Source organism: Podospora bellae-mahoneyi, chromosome 2, assembly GCF_035222275.1.
Source record: "Podospora bellae-mahoneyi strain CBS 112042 chromosome 2, whole genome shotgun sequence".
In the NCBI taxonomy this organism is placed as follows: Eukaryota; Fungi; Ascomycota; class Sordariomycetes; order Sordariales; family Podosporaceae; genus Podospora; species Podospora bellae-mahoneyi.
The window spans coordinates 3,256,877-3,270,612 of NC_085881.1; the positions used below are offsets into that span (position 1 = coordinate 3,256,877).

The 13,736-nt window shown below is 51.3% G+C and overlaps 4 protein-coding genes across 4 annotated transcripts; 2 read left to right on the top strand and 2 right to left on the bottom strand.

Moving 5' to 3' along the window:
• Nucleotides 1-7: 7 nt before the first annotated feature.
• QC761_208890 (uncharacterized protein) lies at nt 8-681 on the bottom strand (the record flags this gene model as incomplete). Its single annotated transcript, XM_062876627.1, has 3 exons — nt 498-681; nt 109-445; nt 8-50 (listed from the first exon to the last, which is right to left on the bottom strand). Exons 1-3 carry the CDS (start codon nt 514-516, stop codon nt 8-10), a joined length of 399 nt encoding a protein of 132 aa, XP_062735227.1. The 5' UTR covers nt 517-681.
• Nucleotides 682-1,369: 688 nt separating this feature from the next.
• On the bottom strand, nt 1,370-5,158 carry QC761_208880 (uncharacterized protein; the record flags this gene model as incomplete). Its single annotated transcript, XM_062876626.1, is given in 2 exon segments — nt 1,370-1,716; nt 1,735-5,158. 2 exon segments carry the CDS (start codon nt 5,156-5,158, stop codon nt 1,370-1,372), a joined length of 3,771 nt encoding a protein of 1,256 aa, XP_062735228.1.
• Nucleotides 5,159-5,589: 431 nt separating this feature from the next.
• Nucleotides 5,590-6,664, top strand: QC761_0040900 (uncharacterized protein; the record flags this gene model as incomplete). The annotated part of the gene is made up of 3 exons (XM_062872355.1): nt 5,590-5,902; nt 5,962-6,460; nt 6,525-6,664. The coding sequence occupies exons 2-3, from the start codon at nt 6,421-6,423 to the stop codon at nt 6,662-6,664; spliced, it is 180 nt and encodes a 59-aa protein (XP_062735229.1). The 5' UTR covers nt 5,590-5,902; nt 5,962-6,420.
• A 151-nt stretch (nt 6,665-6,815) lies between these two features.
• QC761_208870 (uncharacterized protein) lies at nt 6,816-9,761 on the top strand (the record flags this gene model as incomplete). Its single annotated transcript, XM_062876625.1, has 2 exons — nt 6,816-8,414; nt 8,466-9,761. The coding sequence occupies 2 exons, from the start codon at nt 6,816-6,818 to the stop codon at nt 9,456-9,458; spliced, it is 2,592 nt and encodes an 863-aa protein (XP_062735230.1). The 3' UTR covers nt 9,459-9,761.
• Between the last annotated feature and the right edge of the window lie 3,975 nt (nt 9,762-13,736).

Consider the following 13,736-nt stretch of genomic DNA (forward strand, 5'->3'; position numbering starts at 1 on the left):
CAACCCCTCAATACCCAGAAAATCTCATCGACTCATGAATCTCATGGTTCCTACCTCCCCATTAGCAAACATCTCCCTGGCCTTATATCAACCAACCCATTCACTCACGGATTCCACTCATCCCTCTCCCCATACTGCTGATCATACAGCTCCTCCACCTGCCGCCTAGCATGCTCCCTCCCCCGCTCCCTGTCTCTTTCATTCCCCCCATCCCGGCCATGGTGCCTCTCCCATAGCTTGTCGGCTTCCGCGCCCGCCATGGCAGCAAGCGCTTCCTTGGCAAAGCCGTGGGAGACTGGCTCGCCTTTGCGGCGTTGTTCCTTTTCCCAGAGGTGCATCGCTTCAAAGGCTGCTGCGCCGCCGAGGATCTCGTGGCCGAGGTTGGGTCTGGAGGAAGGGCGGTCGTCGTTGGAGTATAGTTGGTCGCGGGCGTCTCTTGCCTCGACTGCAATTATCAGCATGCCCGTGTCAAAGTGAGGGTAGTGGGAGGCACTAACTGAAGTCGAAGAAACCCATGTTGGTAGATTTTGAGGAGGTGATAAACTGGATGTGGTAGATGGAATTAGTATATGGATGGAATTGGCAGAAGCAGGACAGGTCAAAGACTCAAGCGCTTGCTTCTGATGGGCATGCGAACCCCTTATGTAGAAAGCTAGGTATACAACCCCCTCATTCCGAGTCATGTCCCATCCCACCTCATGACCGTAGAGCTGTCCAGCAGGTTGACTATCATCGGATGATCAAGCGCAGCTGTCATGACATCAGGTATGCGTTCATTTACGAGCACTGCCACCTTTATTCAGATGAACGAACAGTCGTGTAGATCCGCTCATTCATAATTTAAGTGAAAAATAAATAAAAAACCACAGGAAACCCCGGGCACGCTATCGGTCAAACAAATAAAAGACACACTATTTACTTTTTTTCCTCCTTCAAAGATTGGTGCGAGTATATACGCAATAAGGAGCAAAAGAAAAAGCACAGCTACAAGTACCTAGCTGAAGCTACAGACACCTTAAAACTCTACACCTCTAAACAAATCCCCGCTCAAGTGTTGAATAGCGTATGGCTGCAGAGTGGCTTTGACTGGACTCCGCAGTTCTGCTTACCCATCACACAGCGTATATCTCTATAAACTGGATTAAGTTCCAGTGAAGTCTGAAGTGTTCACATGCAACATCACCTTGAGCGCATGCCAAAATCTCCCTAACCACTCCATACAAAATCGTCATTCTTGTCTATCATGAGGTATCTCACCCGTACATAGTCATTCTCATGAGCTATCCATAACCATTCATAACCCATACATCATTCCCATAACACCTGGCTCCCAAATCCCAACCACTCCCTCAACCCCCCAACCTCCTCGTTAACGATACTGATACCCCCACCCAGCCCCATCACGACTATTACGCGGCATCTGTCCCGGCGGCCTAATCACTGTTCCCACACCGGTACCACTCGGCGCCACAACCATACTAAACGGCCGGCCTCCACCCCCGCTAAACCCACCACCACCACTACCAAAAAAAGGCCCCCCGCTATTACCCCCCCCGTTGAAACCCTGCGAAGGAAAAGGCGGATAATTCCCCGGCTGGTACAACGGCGCCTGAGAATTCTGATGCAAGTGCTGAACCGGTTGCTGATGGTGTGGCACCTGCGCCGTCATCTGCAGTGTTCGCCCGCCCTGCTGTATTTGGCCACCACCACCACCACCACCACCACCACCATCACCACCGGCGTGTTTTGCATTCTTTTGTAGTTTCATCCCCAGACCGCTCGACCTCCCACCTCCTTTGCGCAGACTATCACTCCTAAAAAGTTTCCCAATGTTGAAGAAAGAGCTCTTTTGTGGTTCTTGCTGCGGTGGGGGGGAGAACATGCGTTGCGGTTGGATAAATTGCTGTGGTTGGGGCGGTGGTGCTGCCTGGGCTTGAGCTCCTGGTGGGTTCATGTTTGTTGATGGGGGAGATGTGGGTGGGGTGAATGCGGTGTATTTTTGCGGTTGTGATGATGGTGGTGCTGGGGAAGACCGGTTTGGAGTTGGTGTTGTCCGTCGTAAAGAGGCTGTTCTTTGGGGTACTAAGCCGGGGGGCACACGGTCGTCTGTGTTGGGGTGTGTGTGTAGGTTTGTGATTTGCGGTGGTGATCCGACAATGGACCAGCGTTTGTTTGTAGTAGGCGGTGGTTGAGAGGAAAGATCTGTATCAGGGCTGATAAACATGCTATATCGGTTATTACTTGTCGACGAGGGCGGGGAAGCACCAGCTGGCGGAACTTGACAATTTGATTTTGGCGGCGCTGGTGATACTGAAGGCGGGATTTGTGAAATATCCACTGGGTGGGAGCTGAGCGGATGATGACCAGCTGGGAGAACATATGGAGTCACTTTAGACACGGGAGGTGTCCCTGATGTTGGTGCTTTCGGCGGTAAAGATGGCAGAGGGGTACGATGATTCGGGCTGTGTGATTTTGGTGTGTGAGGCATCTTTGGTGGTCGAGGCGGACCGTGCTGATTCGGAATTTGGGAAGATGAATCTCGAGCACCGCTGTGATTAGGTGCTTGTCTTCTTGTTGACTGAGGATTCATATACCCTCCATCGTTAGGGCCAGGTTGAAGATTCGAGTTTTCTCCAGCACCAGACTGAAAGTATTGAGCCTGCCACGGTGTTGGCCTAGTCGTCGGGGGCAAAGATTGACGTTTTTTGGCCGCACTTGAAAACTGTCCATGGTCCTGATTCCGCGATGATTCGCGCGGAAGGATATGCTGTAGAGGTGTGCCAACATCCCTGATAGAACCCTGTGGCGCTGGCATTACCGGCGTGTTGTCAAGAGTGTAAACGTTCGTTGTGTCCGGCGATGAGATCTGACCAGGTACGGGGCCCGAGTGAACCTTCGCCAAGGGCTGTGCCGTGACACCGAGTAAATCCCCAGGTTCGGCTGCTTGTTGTCCTTTGCCCCACGTATAAGTTCGAGCAGAAAAACTGGGAAACGGTGGCTCGGAGGGAGTAGTTGCTGCATGCTTCGACGGCAAAGGCGGCGTTTGCGGTGGACTGACAGGATCCGGGACCCTAGTTGCCTGTATTTCTGGCGTGCTCATTGCAGGGACGGATGCCATCTGGTGGTCTGATGGCACTGGTGTGGTCTCCCGGGACACTATGTAAACTTCGGTAGGTGGTGCTGGGGGCCTAAGAGTAGATGATACGGTTGGCAAACGGTTCTGGATATCAGGAGGAGGAGGAGGAGATTTACGGGTGAGCTTCAAGGGCTGCGGGACATCGGGACTTGAGGGCGGGAGGGGAGCAGTAAAATCCGGAGATCTCGTCGTACTTGCCTCGCTGATGTTGTAATGATAAGACAAAGCTGGTTGGGACTTAACATTCTGCAGGGCGCTTGGCGCACTAGGAGCTGACGGAGGGATCTGCGGGCGCATAGCGTAGTATGAGCCGGTCATGGAGTCGCCTGGGGCAGTGCTTGTTCTCGGAAACGCAGGCCGATCTGGACCTCCCGGATCGGCAGCTGCTTGGCCGTAGCCTGTTTTAGACAACATCTCAACGGTTTCCTCAATGTCTCGCTGCAAATCCCACGAGGTAGGTTTGTAGGCCGTGTACCTCTGATTGGTGTCTGTGCTGTGGCTCGGTGGACCTTGACTCGGCGGACTCTTGCTTTGGGGGCGGGATTTCGTGAGCACAGGGCGTCCTCGGGCAGGCTGAAGAACCGACGGAACATGAGTGAGCCCTGAAGCGTTGCCCGGGTGTGGAGGCGAGGAAGTATTCTCTTGCCTCAATCCATATCCAGGGGCGGGTGGTGTGCTTTCGTCATCCACTGGCTGCTTCGGTGAAACCATTGGCGCTGACAGGGCGGCGGGAATCTCTGGCCGTCTCCAATTGGATGGCGGTGGTCCTGCGAGCGAGTGTCTCTTATTTTCTCCGACCGGAGCCTGTCTGGGAGCTTCCTCGGCAACGGTGTTGATGGTTGGATTCCACGGCCGGTATTGTCCCTGATACGGATCTCTTGCTGAATTCTGCTGTGTGGCGGTCGGAGCCGGCTGAGGCATCGAGTTCTGGCGGAGAGGAGGCCGGTGAGGATCTGAAGATGCTTGCTGGTTGTTGAGGCTCGGAGATCCGGACGACAGTGTTTTTTGCTCTGTGCTACCTAATCGATGCATTCGACTTGAGGGTATCGCTTCCGAATGCAACTCCGAAGGGGCCAGAGGAAAGGCGTTGGCATATATCAGTGGCGGGCCAGTATCCATCATGATGTCGTTGCCTGGCAATTCGACCGGCGTGGGGTTTATATCCTCGTGACATTGCCCAGTCAATTCGCTGGGAAGCTCGGCCACGAACCCAACCGGTGTGTATGCAACCTGGCGACTGTCGAGTAACGGGATTGCGTCAACTACAGGGGCACTTTCTCCATGGACTTCCGAAATTTGCACACTGTCGATCTCTTGGGTTGTACGAGCAGGTGGGCTTTGAACAGGAGGTCGACTTTCATGCGCAGGTTGGGCTATGACTGGCGGGCTCTCTATTACATTGTGACTTTCGATCAAAGGCCGACTCTGAGTTACAGGCGGGCTCTCAATAACAGGTGGGCTTTCGATGACAGGGAGGCTTTGGACAACGAGTGGAGTAGTCTCGGCGCTTACAACCGGTGATATATTCGATTGCTGTGGTGATACCTCTGAGGTCGGTGGCGGAGCTGGCGACCGAGTTGGAACTGGCGCTGAAGTCGGCTTTGGAGGATTTGTCTGGCCAGTTTCAGAGTCTTTCTTTGGCGGTAGATCATCCTCATCTTCCTGCAGTGGACTTATGTCATCGTAAGCTCCCGGTCCCATGTACATGAAGATATCAGGCTGGAACCAAGGAGCGCTGGAACCATCTTCGTCCTCGGCAATCGTAGCCTTTGCCAGGGTGCTTTTTGCTTTCGCAGTAGAGGTCCTCTCGCCGACGGTACTCCTCCTTTTGACTTGTAACTGGCTCACAAGTCTTTCCTCGGGCTCCAGGTCGATGGGGGCGCTATCGTCTATGCTTTGGGGAAACTCGTCGCCAGGCTGGGGAAAATGAAACTGGGTAATCCCCGTGGGTTTGTAGCGGTAGAACCATCTTTGACTCTCTCCATCGTAATCCCACTCCCAATTCTCGGGAAGCGCAGACATGATGGTCTTCGCGTTGGTTGAGAATACAACTCGATCTTCGAATAGCGTGTTTATGATCGGTGTGCGCCCAGCCAGAGCCTTGTCTATAGCTCGATCCGATGCCAGTACCGAGTTAACCCCGCAGGAGAAGGGTTGTCAAAAAGGCGTTTGGGAGCTGTCTCTACCTGAAGAAACCCATGGTGTATCTTGGTGTCTCAAGACTGAGAGGGCAGAAAAAAAGACGGGAGCCTGACAACTTGTCAGGTAGATGAAAAGAAAAGCGTAAGAGGGGACAGTAAGCGGTAAGTAATAAATTCCTAGCGGGAGAACTCGACGCCGTGCGCGCTTCCAGGCCTGGTACCAGCAAGCAGAATATCAGCACGCTTTCCTCTTAACAGCATGGGGTGGCTGGACGATGCCCAATGAAAGGGATTGAGGCTTAGGCAGTCCGACATAAATTGATCAAACATGCCCAACAAAAGTCCCAGGTTGGCTGTCCACCCAAGCATTCAGCCTCAGTGCTAGTGCATCGAGCTGAGGCTGGCTCTCTGTTGGCGCCAACTCACGCCGATATTTTCAACTTGAGCCGAATCGAGCTTTGAAGAGGCCTGCCCTTATTACTCTGTACTTCATCAAGCATTGGTATTGAGAAGAGTGCGGCATTTCGGCTTCCCCGCACTTGCTGAGGTTCCAATGTGATGCCAAGCATCGCTCACGCATGAGTAGGAGCATGGAGGAAGGAAAGATGCTGTTTGAGGGAAATATGTGAGTGAATAGGCCCAAGAATATAGAAAGATCATGTGTTGAGACTGATACCACGATAGGTCGAATAATCGATAGCTGGATAACTCGGTAGATGATCATGCAATAAATTCAGATGAGCTTTTGGCAGGCAGTGGCAGGCAGTGGCAGGCAGTGGCAGGCACAGAATGTTAAAAGGGCAGGGGACACTTGGCCCTGGCTCTCTGCCAGGGGTGCCTGAAGGGTCCACCACATTGACGTCACCGCCAAGAGATAAGATGGGGCAGGCAGGACGATCGCTGGTCCACCTCATCCCAATACTGCAATTCAACGCGTTCAAAACTCCATCTTCTCCTCTTCCATGCATCGGGAGAGATGAACTTTTCTTGTGAAACCGGCATCTTTGCAGACGGCCAAGACACGATGGAGGGTCCACCCCAACCACAGGGAACCACGACACCCCGATCAACGGTCCCTGAGTTTCCCCCTGGGTGGCCACAGATCGCTTCATGATATTGACAGATATCGACAAGATGAGATGAATGTATCTGAAAGCCATCTGGAAGTGCTGGACCACGGCTGGTGGGGTTGAAACCCAGTTGATGACAATCAAGGCTTGGGCTAATGGCTCTGTTGGCGTCGGTAGAACCCAAGAAAGCGTTCAGCCATGCGGCAATACGCAACCGACGGAGCCAGCACTACTACCTCCCATTCCATGACAAGACCTGGTTGGCGTCGTCCCACAACTGCTGTGGGTCGCTTGTGTTGATCTGTCGGACTGTTTGAAGCCCCGAGTGGAAAACCCTTGAAGTATACAAGCTGTCTGTCCACATCCCCAGTTTTCCAGCTTTTCTCTTTGACTCGATCTCCATGGACTAGACATTAGGGCACCAAAACCGACCTTATACTTTCATTCATCCACGCTCAATGCACCATCATGCGCTCCTCGGAGGAGGGCATGCCCGAACTGGGCTCAGAGGGACGACCGACCCTTCGTGTTCAGATGCCGTCTTACTCAGAAAGGAGCTCAAACAGTGAAAAGCCCAAGGGCACTCTTGATCCCGACCATTTAGCTCCCGAAACGGCACCCCTCAGCCCCGCCGAGTCTAGAGAAGTCGCCAACAGACTTAACGACGACCTCGAGCTTCTCCGTGTCGAACGTATTGTCTCTCATCAGCAACAAAACGACGCCCGTTCGAGAAACCGAAGTCACCATGAGCGTCCCGACCAGGTCGAAGATGCCTTCAACTCAGCCACGCCTGCTCCCATCACCGCCAGGACTCCGGAGAAAAAGTCGACCTGGCTTACACGACTTTGGGTTTCGTTGAAGAGATTCCCTCGCGTTCTTCGCTACGTTGTCTACGCCATCCCAGCCGGCATCCTCATTCTGATACCAGTCTTCTTGGACTTGTTTGCCTATGACGGCAATAGCGAACCAGTTGGTGGTGAGGGAGGTGTTCAGCTGCTCTGGTTTGGAATCTGGCTTGAGGTGGTCTGGTTATCGCTATGGGCTGGTCGCATTCTCACCTCCATCATGCCTGCCACCGTTGCCTTCATTGCAGATACCGTCGGATCAAGCAACCACAAGAAGTGGCAGGATATCGGACGCCAAATGGAGTTTCCGACTGCCCTTTTCGTGTGGATGCTGGCCGTCTTGGTGTCATACAAGCCTATATTGAATCACCGAGTCATTAATGATCCCGACAATGACGGCAGCATACCTTATGTCACCTGGGTCGATGTTCTTTACAAGATCATCATAGCCTTGTTTGTGCTGGCAACGCTCAATGTGGCCGAGAAGATTCTCATTCAGTGGATCGCCGCTTCGTTCCACCTGCGTACCTACTCGCACCGCATTCGGGAAAACCAGATGCAAATCGACTGCCTTATCACTCTTTACTCGTACGCCAAAACCCGGCTGGAAGAACAAGACCCGGTCTGGGATCCCAACAGTGACAGGAACAACTCTTCTGGGAGCCGAACACCGATGAAGGCCATCCATTCCAATGCCCGTCAGGCTTGGAACAAGGTGGGCAACGCCGCCAGTCGCATGGCTGGTGACTTTACCGGGCGAAAGGTTGCCAAGAACAATCACAAGAGAGTTGTGTTGGAGCTGCTCCGAGAGACAGCATCGAGTTACACACTCGCCCGCGTCTTTTACCGTACTTTTGTTCGTCCGGACCACAACACTATCACGGTAGATGATCTCCTGCCAGCATTCCCAACTCCTGAGGAGGCTGAGTTATGCTTCAACGTCTTTGACAAAGATCTCAATGGTGACATTTCGATGGAGGAGCTTGAGATGGTTTGCAACGAGATCCACCTGGAGAAGAAGGCGATTGCCGCCTCTTTGAAGGATCTGGACTCTGTCATCAAGAAGCTGGACGAAGTGTTCATGTTTCTTGTTGCGGTTATTGTCATCATTGTGTTTATCAGCATCATCTCCAACTCGGCTGCTGCAGCGCTCACCTCGACGGGTACGGTTATACTGGGTTTGTCGTGGCTTCTTCAGGCCACCGCTCAGGAATTTCTTCAGGTTTGTTCAACCGCAATCGTTTAAGATACCGTGTATGCTGACGGATTCTAGTCCATCATCTTCGTCTTTGTCAAACATCCCTTCGACGTCGGTGACCGCGTCACCATCTACGGCAACACTGGCTCCATGATGCGAGGTGATGACTACTATGTCATCGAGATCTCCCTTCTCTACACCGAGTTCAAGAAAATGGAAGGTCATGTCGTGCAGGCGCCCAACTCGCTGCTCAACAACCTCTTCATTCTCAACCAGCGCCGCAGTCAAGGTCTCGCCGACCCGATCAATCTCAAGCTCCGCTTCGGCACGACAGAAGCCCAAATCGAGGAGCTCAAGTCCAGAATGCTGGAATTTTGCCTCCAGAACAAGCGTGATTATGCCCCAAGGATTATCTCTGAAGTTCAGACCATTGACGAGGTTGCCTCGATCACCATGAACATCATCTTTTTCCACAAGAGCAACTACCAGAACGAGCTCCTCCGTCTCACACGCCACAACCGTTTTGCCGTCGAGCTCATGAGGCAGATGCACGACATGGGTCTGGAGACGCCTCGTCTTGTTGCGCCTGGTGGTGGGAGGGACATGCCTATGTATTGGGCTTCGATCCCACCCCCTGGGTACTCCCAGCGGGATCATGGACCTGACAACACACCTGGAACTACTGGCGAACCCGTCACGGCCGTGCCTCTTCCCAGCCCGAACGCAGCAGCAAGGAGGAGGGCCAACAGCCGTGCCGCGGTTGTGGAGGCGGGGATGGATTTTCAGGATGTGTATCACAGCCGGAAGAGGGATAATTCCGTGACGAGGCTGGCGTCGATTAGTCAGTCGCCGAGGGAGGATGAGGAGGAGGAGAATAATGGGGATGGGGCCTCTCGGGCGGGGGTGAGTATTGATCAGCATCTGGAGAAGGTTGCGAGTAGGGATAGTGCTTCGACTAGGAGAGGGAAGTTGTGGCCTATGAGGTCGGTAAGTAGGGCTGGGAGTGGGCAGCATCATTCTCGGTATCAGGGGAGTGGGGGGAGTGGTGCACCGGGAGTGATTGTTTAAGTGTAGGGAGGGTTTAATGATGGGCTTATGGGAAGGGATTTTGGCTGTTGAAGGCGGATACCCGGGAGGCAAGGCAACAATGTTTACGTTCATCTTTTTTGCATTTGCAGACACACACCATTTTACATACTGGGCCTGTGGCCGCATAGGTATATTTTGGGCTTTTTAACATTTTCTAGATACCTACAACAGAGTTTCCATTTTTGTCACGCATTTCAAATAGGAAATGAGTTCTCAGCAACAACATCAATGCCTCTGGCCGATAAAATATTGATACAGCAAATTGCCCCTTTTTCAAAAAAAAGAAGTAACATGCATAACCCTCAGGCATCGTTCATGTAGGGTTGATGATGCAAGTCCAACCCAACAACGGACCTTCAGTCTGCCACCTGAGCAGTTTCTTGTGTGCCTGTCTCGCATTAATGAATCCTGAATGGGTGTAGAGATCTGTACTCTGACTGGGCAGACAGACTTTTGCTGACAAGGGCTCAGTCCCGTCGGGTAGCCAGCGCATACACGTATATTTCAGCTGAGCCTCGCCCCCTTGTATAGGCAAGGAGTTTTCTAGAAAGTATAACACTCATTACGCCCACTCCCAGGCCTAAAACATGACAACCATTACTGAATCATTCTCAAAATGGCCGACAACCTAGACTCGAATGTCCTCGCCAACTGGTCGCTTTCCAAGATCAATTTCACTGCTGATTGTAAAGGCGCAGCCAAGTTTGCCGCGCTTCTGTTGATGGAGGAGGACACAAAGACGTATATAGGGAATCAGACCAGTTTCCATACGATGCATTCATCAACATGATGTAGACTATTGCGCCGGGCCGTTTTGTCAATATTTCCCGAGGGATGGTTCTGAACTGGGTGTCTACGATGTACGAAAACACGACCTGGGATACATATAGCGTGGTAAGCCCTATCATCCGTAGGTGCCGAATGCAGTTCTGTCGGAGCCAACCGTGGCAGGGCAATCCCGATCTGGATGGCATAGGGGTGAGTCGATGAGACTATTAAAGTTCATCACCCTATCTAAGAGTTCATACGTCGTTCAAGTCTCACTCACCACAATATATATTCTTACTCTTGGGATTCATGCAACTTTCTTAATTTTGGATCATGAAACGCAGCCCCCCGAGGGTGTTTTCTTTCAATGATAGAAAGGCACTAAATGCTCTTCAGACGAGCACATCCATGTTCTGGGACTCTACAGCACTTTTCAGCATCACCATTGCCGCCGTCTCCGCTCTTGTCACCACAAGTACCTCGATATCCATCTACAACGCGCTCTTTGTAAGGACGTCAGTCAACCTGACATGTTCAGTTCTTGCCCTTGTCTGGCCGTTGTCCTACCGCATATTCCGGTATGTACAGATTCGACGGATACTGTTTGTGTTGTTGTGTGTGGTTTTCGTACCGGCCATTCTTCACCATGACACCCCTGACGGTTTGACCACCCCTTTTGAACATCATTGCTTCGGTCCGTTACCTGATGACATGGAAGTTTTACTATAAGGATGGCAACTCGTGGCTTGGTGTCATAGGATTTTCTGTACAAATTCCACTGGTGGTGTTTGCTGAGTTGGTCGCTGGACTGAGGGCTGCTGCGAAGGGCAGTGTTCAGCACTTGCCGAAGTCGAAAAACACGAACCTTAATGACATCAGTACTCGGAAGAAGGTTGTCCGGGTTGATTACAACTGGTACCATAAACAAGGTTGGTTAAGGTTTGCAGATGATTGATAATCCAAGGGGAAGATTTGCATTGAGATTTATCTGGTACCTTTGGTTTTTTGTGACGATGTGGATCAACTTGGCCAACTACATTATTCTGAGAAACGTGGTATCAGATATGACTGGAGAAACATTACAGGAGAATTCATGGGGTTTCGGTCAAGTGATGGCGCTATCGACTTGGCTTCCAACGGTGATTGATTTTGCTTTGGTGTTTAGAGGTAAGCCCCTACATCATACACCTATTCTGACTGAGCACATCATCATGGGAAACCTCAAAGCCATTGCTTACCGGCTTCCCCTTGGAGTGAATATTCAGACCGCTGGTGAGGATGTGGAATTCTATATGATGGGCGTTCATTCTGTTGTCGACGGCATGCGACCTTGGAGTTGCAAGCCTCGAATCAGAAGATGGATTCTGACCAGAGCTTCATACCGAAGAAGAAAATGATGATATTCTATGTATATGCATAGGGAAAGTTACAAACAAGCAAAAGAAACCAACATCTATCAACTTGAGGCCTGTGGGCTCAGGACGGAAGCCCTAAGAGCAACCTGACCCGCCTGACCGACAGGGAGCAACTTCATTTCTCACAGGTCAGATTCACACTGCAAGATCCTACGCAATCACCAGGCGCTGTTGTTGCTATCCGAATCCAGCGAGCCTTGCCTTCTGCATGGAACTACAGCGAGTTGCGCGAGGCCTACAGACTGATAGGCAGATTGATTGCTTGGCTCGCTAACCACCGGACAACCTTGGCCACATACACCCACTTTCCTGTTCAGCTAGTCCTCATCTGGAGGCTGACAAGTGCCAGCAGGTATATAAAACCTGGCGCCCCGCCATCAGTATCGGGTGTTTGATCTTTGGCAGAGAAAACTGCCAACAGACGCGTCATGGCTGCCGACTTGAGCATGACCGTCCTTGCCAACTGGATGCTTGCCAATATTAACTTCACTGCCGACTGTGAAACTGCGTCTAAGTTCGCCTCTAAGTACATAGAATACTGGAATGTCATTGTGAAGAGGGATAAGTATGGATTGATGCTGAACTGGACCAGCATCAATTCACAGTTTACGGCGACCCGACGAGTTTCCCTACGGAGCTTTCAATAATGCTGTGCGCTCTGTGGCGCCCGATCCATTCTTGAAGTTGGCTGTAGAGACGGTCACCGACTGGGCGGATAGCTTGAACATCACCAGTTTTGAGACGCTTCAAGCATTGGAAGATATCGCCAACTGTTGCCGGAATGAATTCTGTTACAGTCTATCATGGGAGGGAAATCCTGACCTGGCTGGAATAAGGGCATGTGGTGCTTTTGCTTCATCCCATCATGAATTTAAGAGACTGCTGAGACATTGAAGAGGAACTGGCGTAGGTTCTGACCTCTTACGTCATTCGAGTGCTCCTCGCTATAAATCATTTGTGTTGGACTTTTCTGGATGAGGCTTTCTTCTGACTCTGGTATGCTTTCTTTTGACCCCCGCTCTCAATACTCCCAATACAACAACACAAGACAGCCAAGAAGGTCGTCATCACTTCGGGAGAAGATCTTAAATGGTCTCCTCACAAGCATTGGGCTGTACTGGGACCCTGCATTCCTGTTCAGCTTCACCATTGTCATCCCGACCATGATCTCAGACTTTAACCAGCCCTCTACCTACAACCGACGCATTGCACAGACGTCTATGGGCTTGAAATTTTCAACTGTCACCATCACCTGGCCGCTATGCCGCCTTGTCTGCCGACACGCAAAAGCTCGAGGTTGGTTGCTGTTTGTCTTGGCTACAACGGAACTTTCAGTCACTATACTTTTGATGGCTCGGGATCGAGCGGGCACACGGCGCTCGCCCTTTGAAACGATCTGTCTTGGATTGGATAATGAGTGGGCTGAGAAGGACGAGTGTCGTTTGGGACTGACTTTGTTTGCTATTATTATTCCCCTGAGATATATCCTGGTGTCGCAGCTCTACGCGCTTGTACTCAGATACACCCTTGGATTGGATCTTTGGAGCGCTTTGGGACTCACCTGGGACTCAAAGCTTGTTCTGGGAGGGTGGTACATCTTTTTCATTTTGTCACTGTTTTTTAATCTCATAAATTATATTGACTCTCGCAATAGAGTTTCTAACAGGGCTGGAAAGGCTTTTTTGGAGAACGGATGGGGATTCGGGCAGGTTATGGCGTTGTCAACTTGGATTCCAACAATTTTGGATTTCGTTCTGATTTTCGAGGGTGAGTACCTACCATCTATACAGATATGTGCATGGAAACTATACTAACGTATCCTCACTAGAGGACTTCAAAGCCTTAAAGTATCGTCTCCCTGGTGAAGTACAAATTCGACTTACTGAAGAGGATCAAGATGAAGCGGGGGCTACAGGAGGATATGGCTCGCAGAATGGAACGGAATTCAGGGTGATTATACACGCGGAAGGTCTCGGCTACAGAAGATGCAACACCACTTGATGGGTGTCTCCTGTGAAAAGGTTTCAACATCTTCAAGACAAATGTAAGATCAATTGGCTGTGTGCTGGGAGTT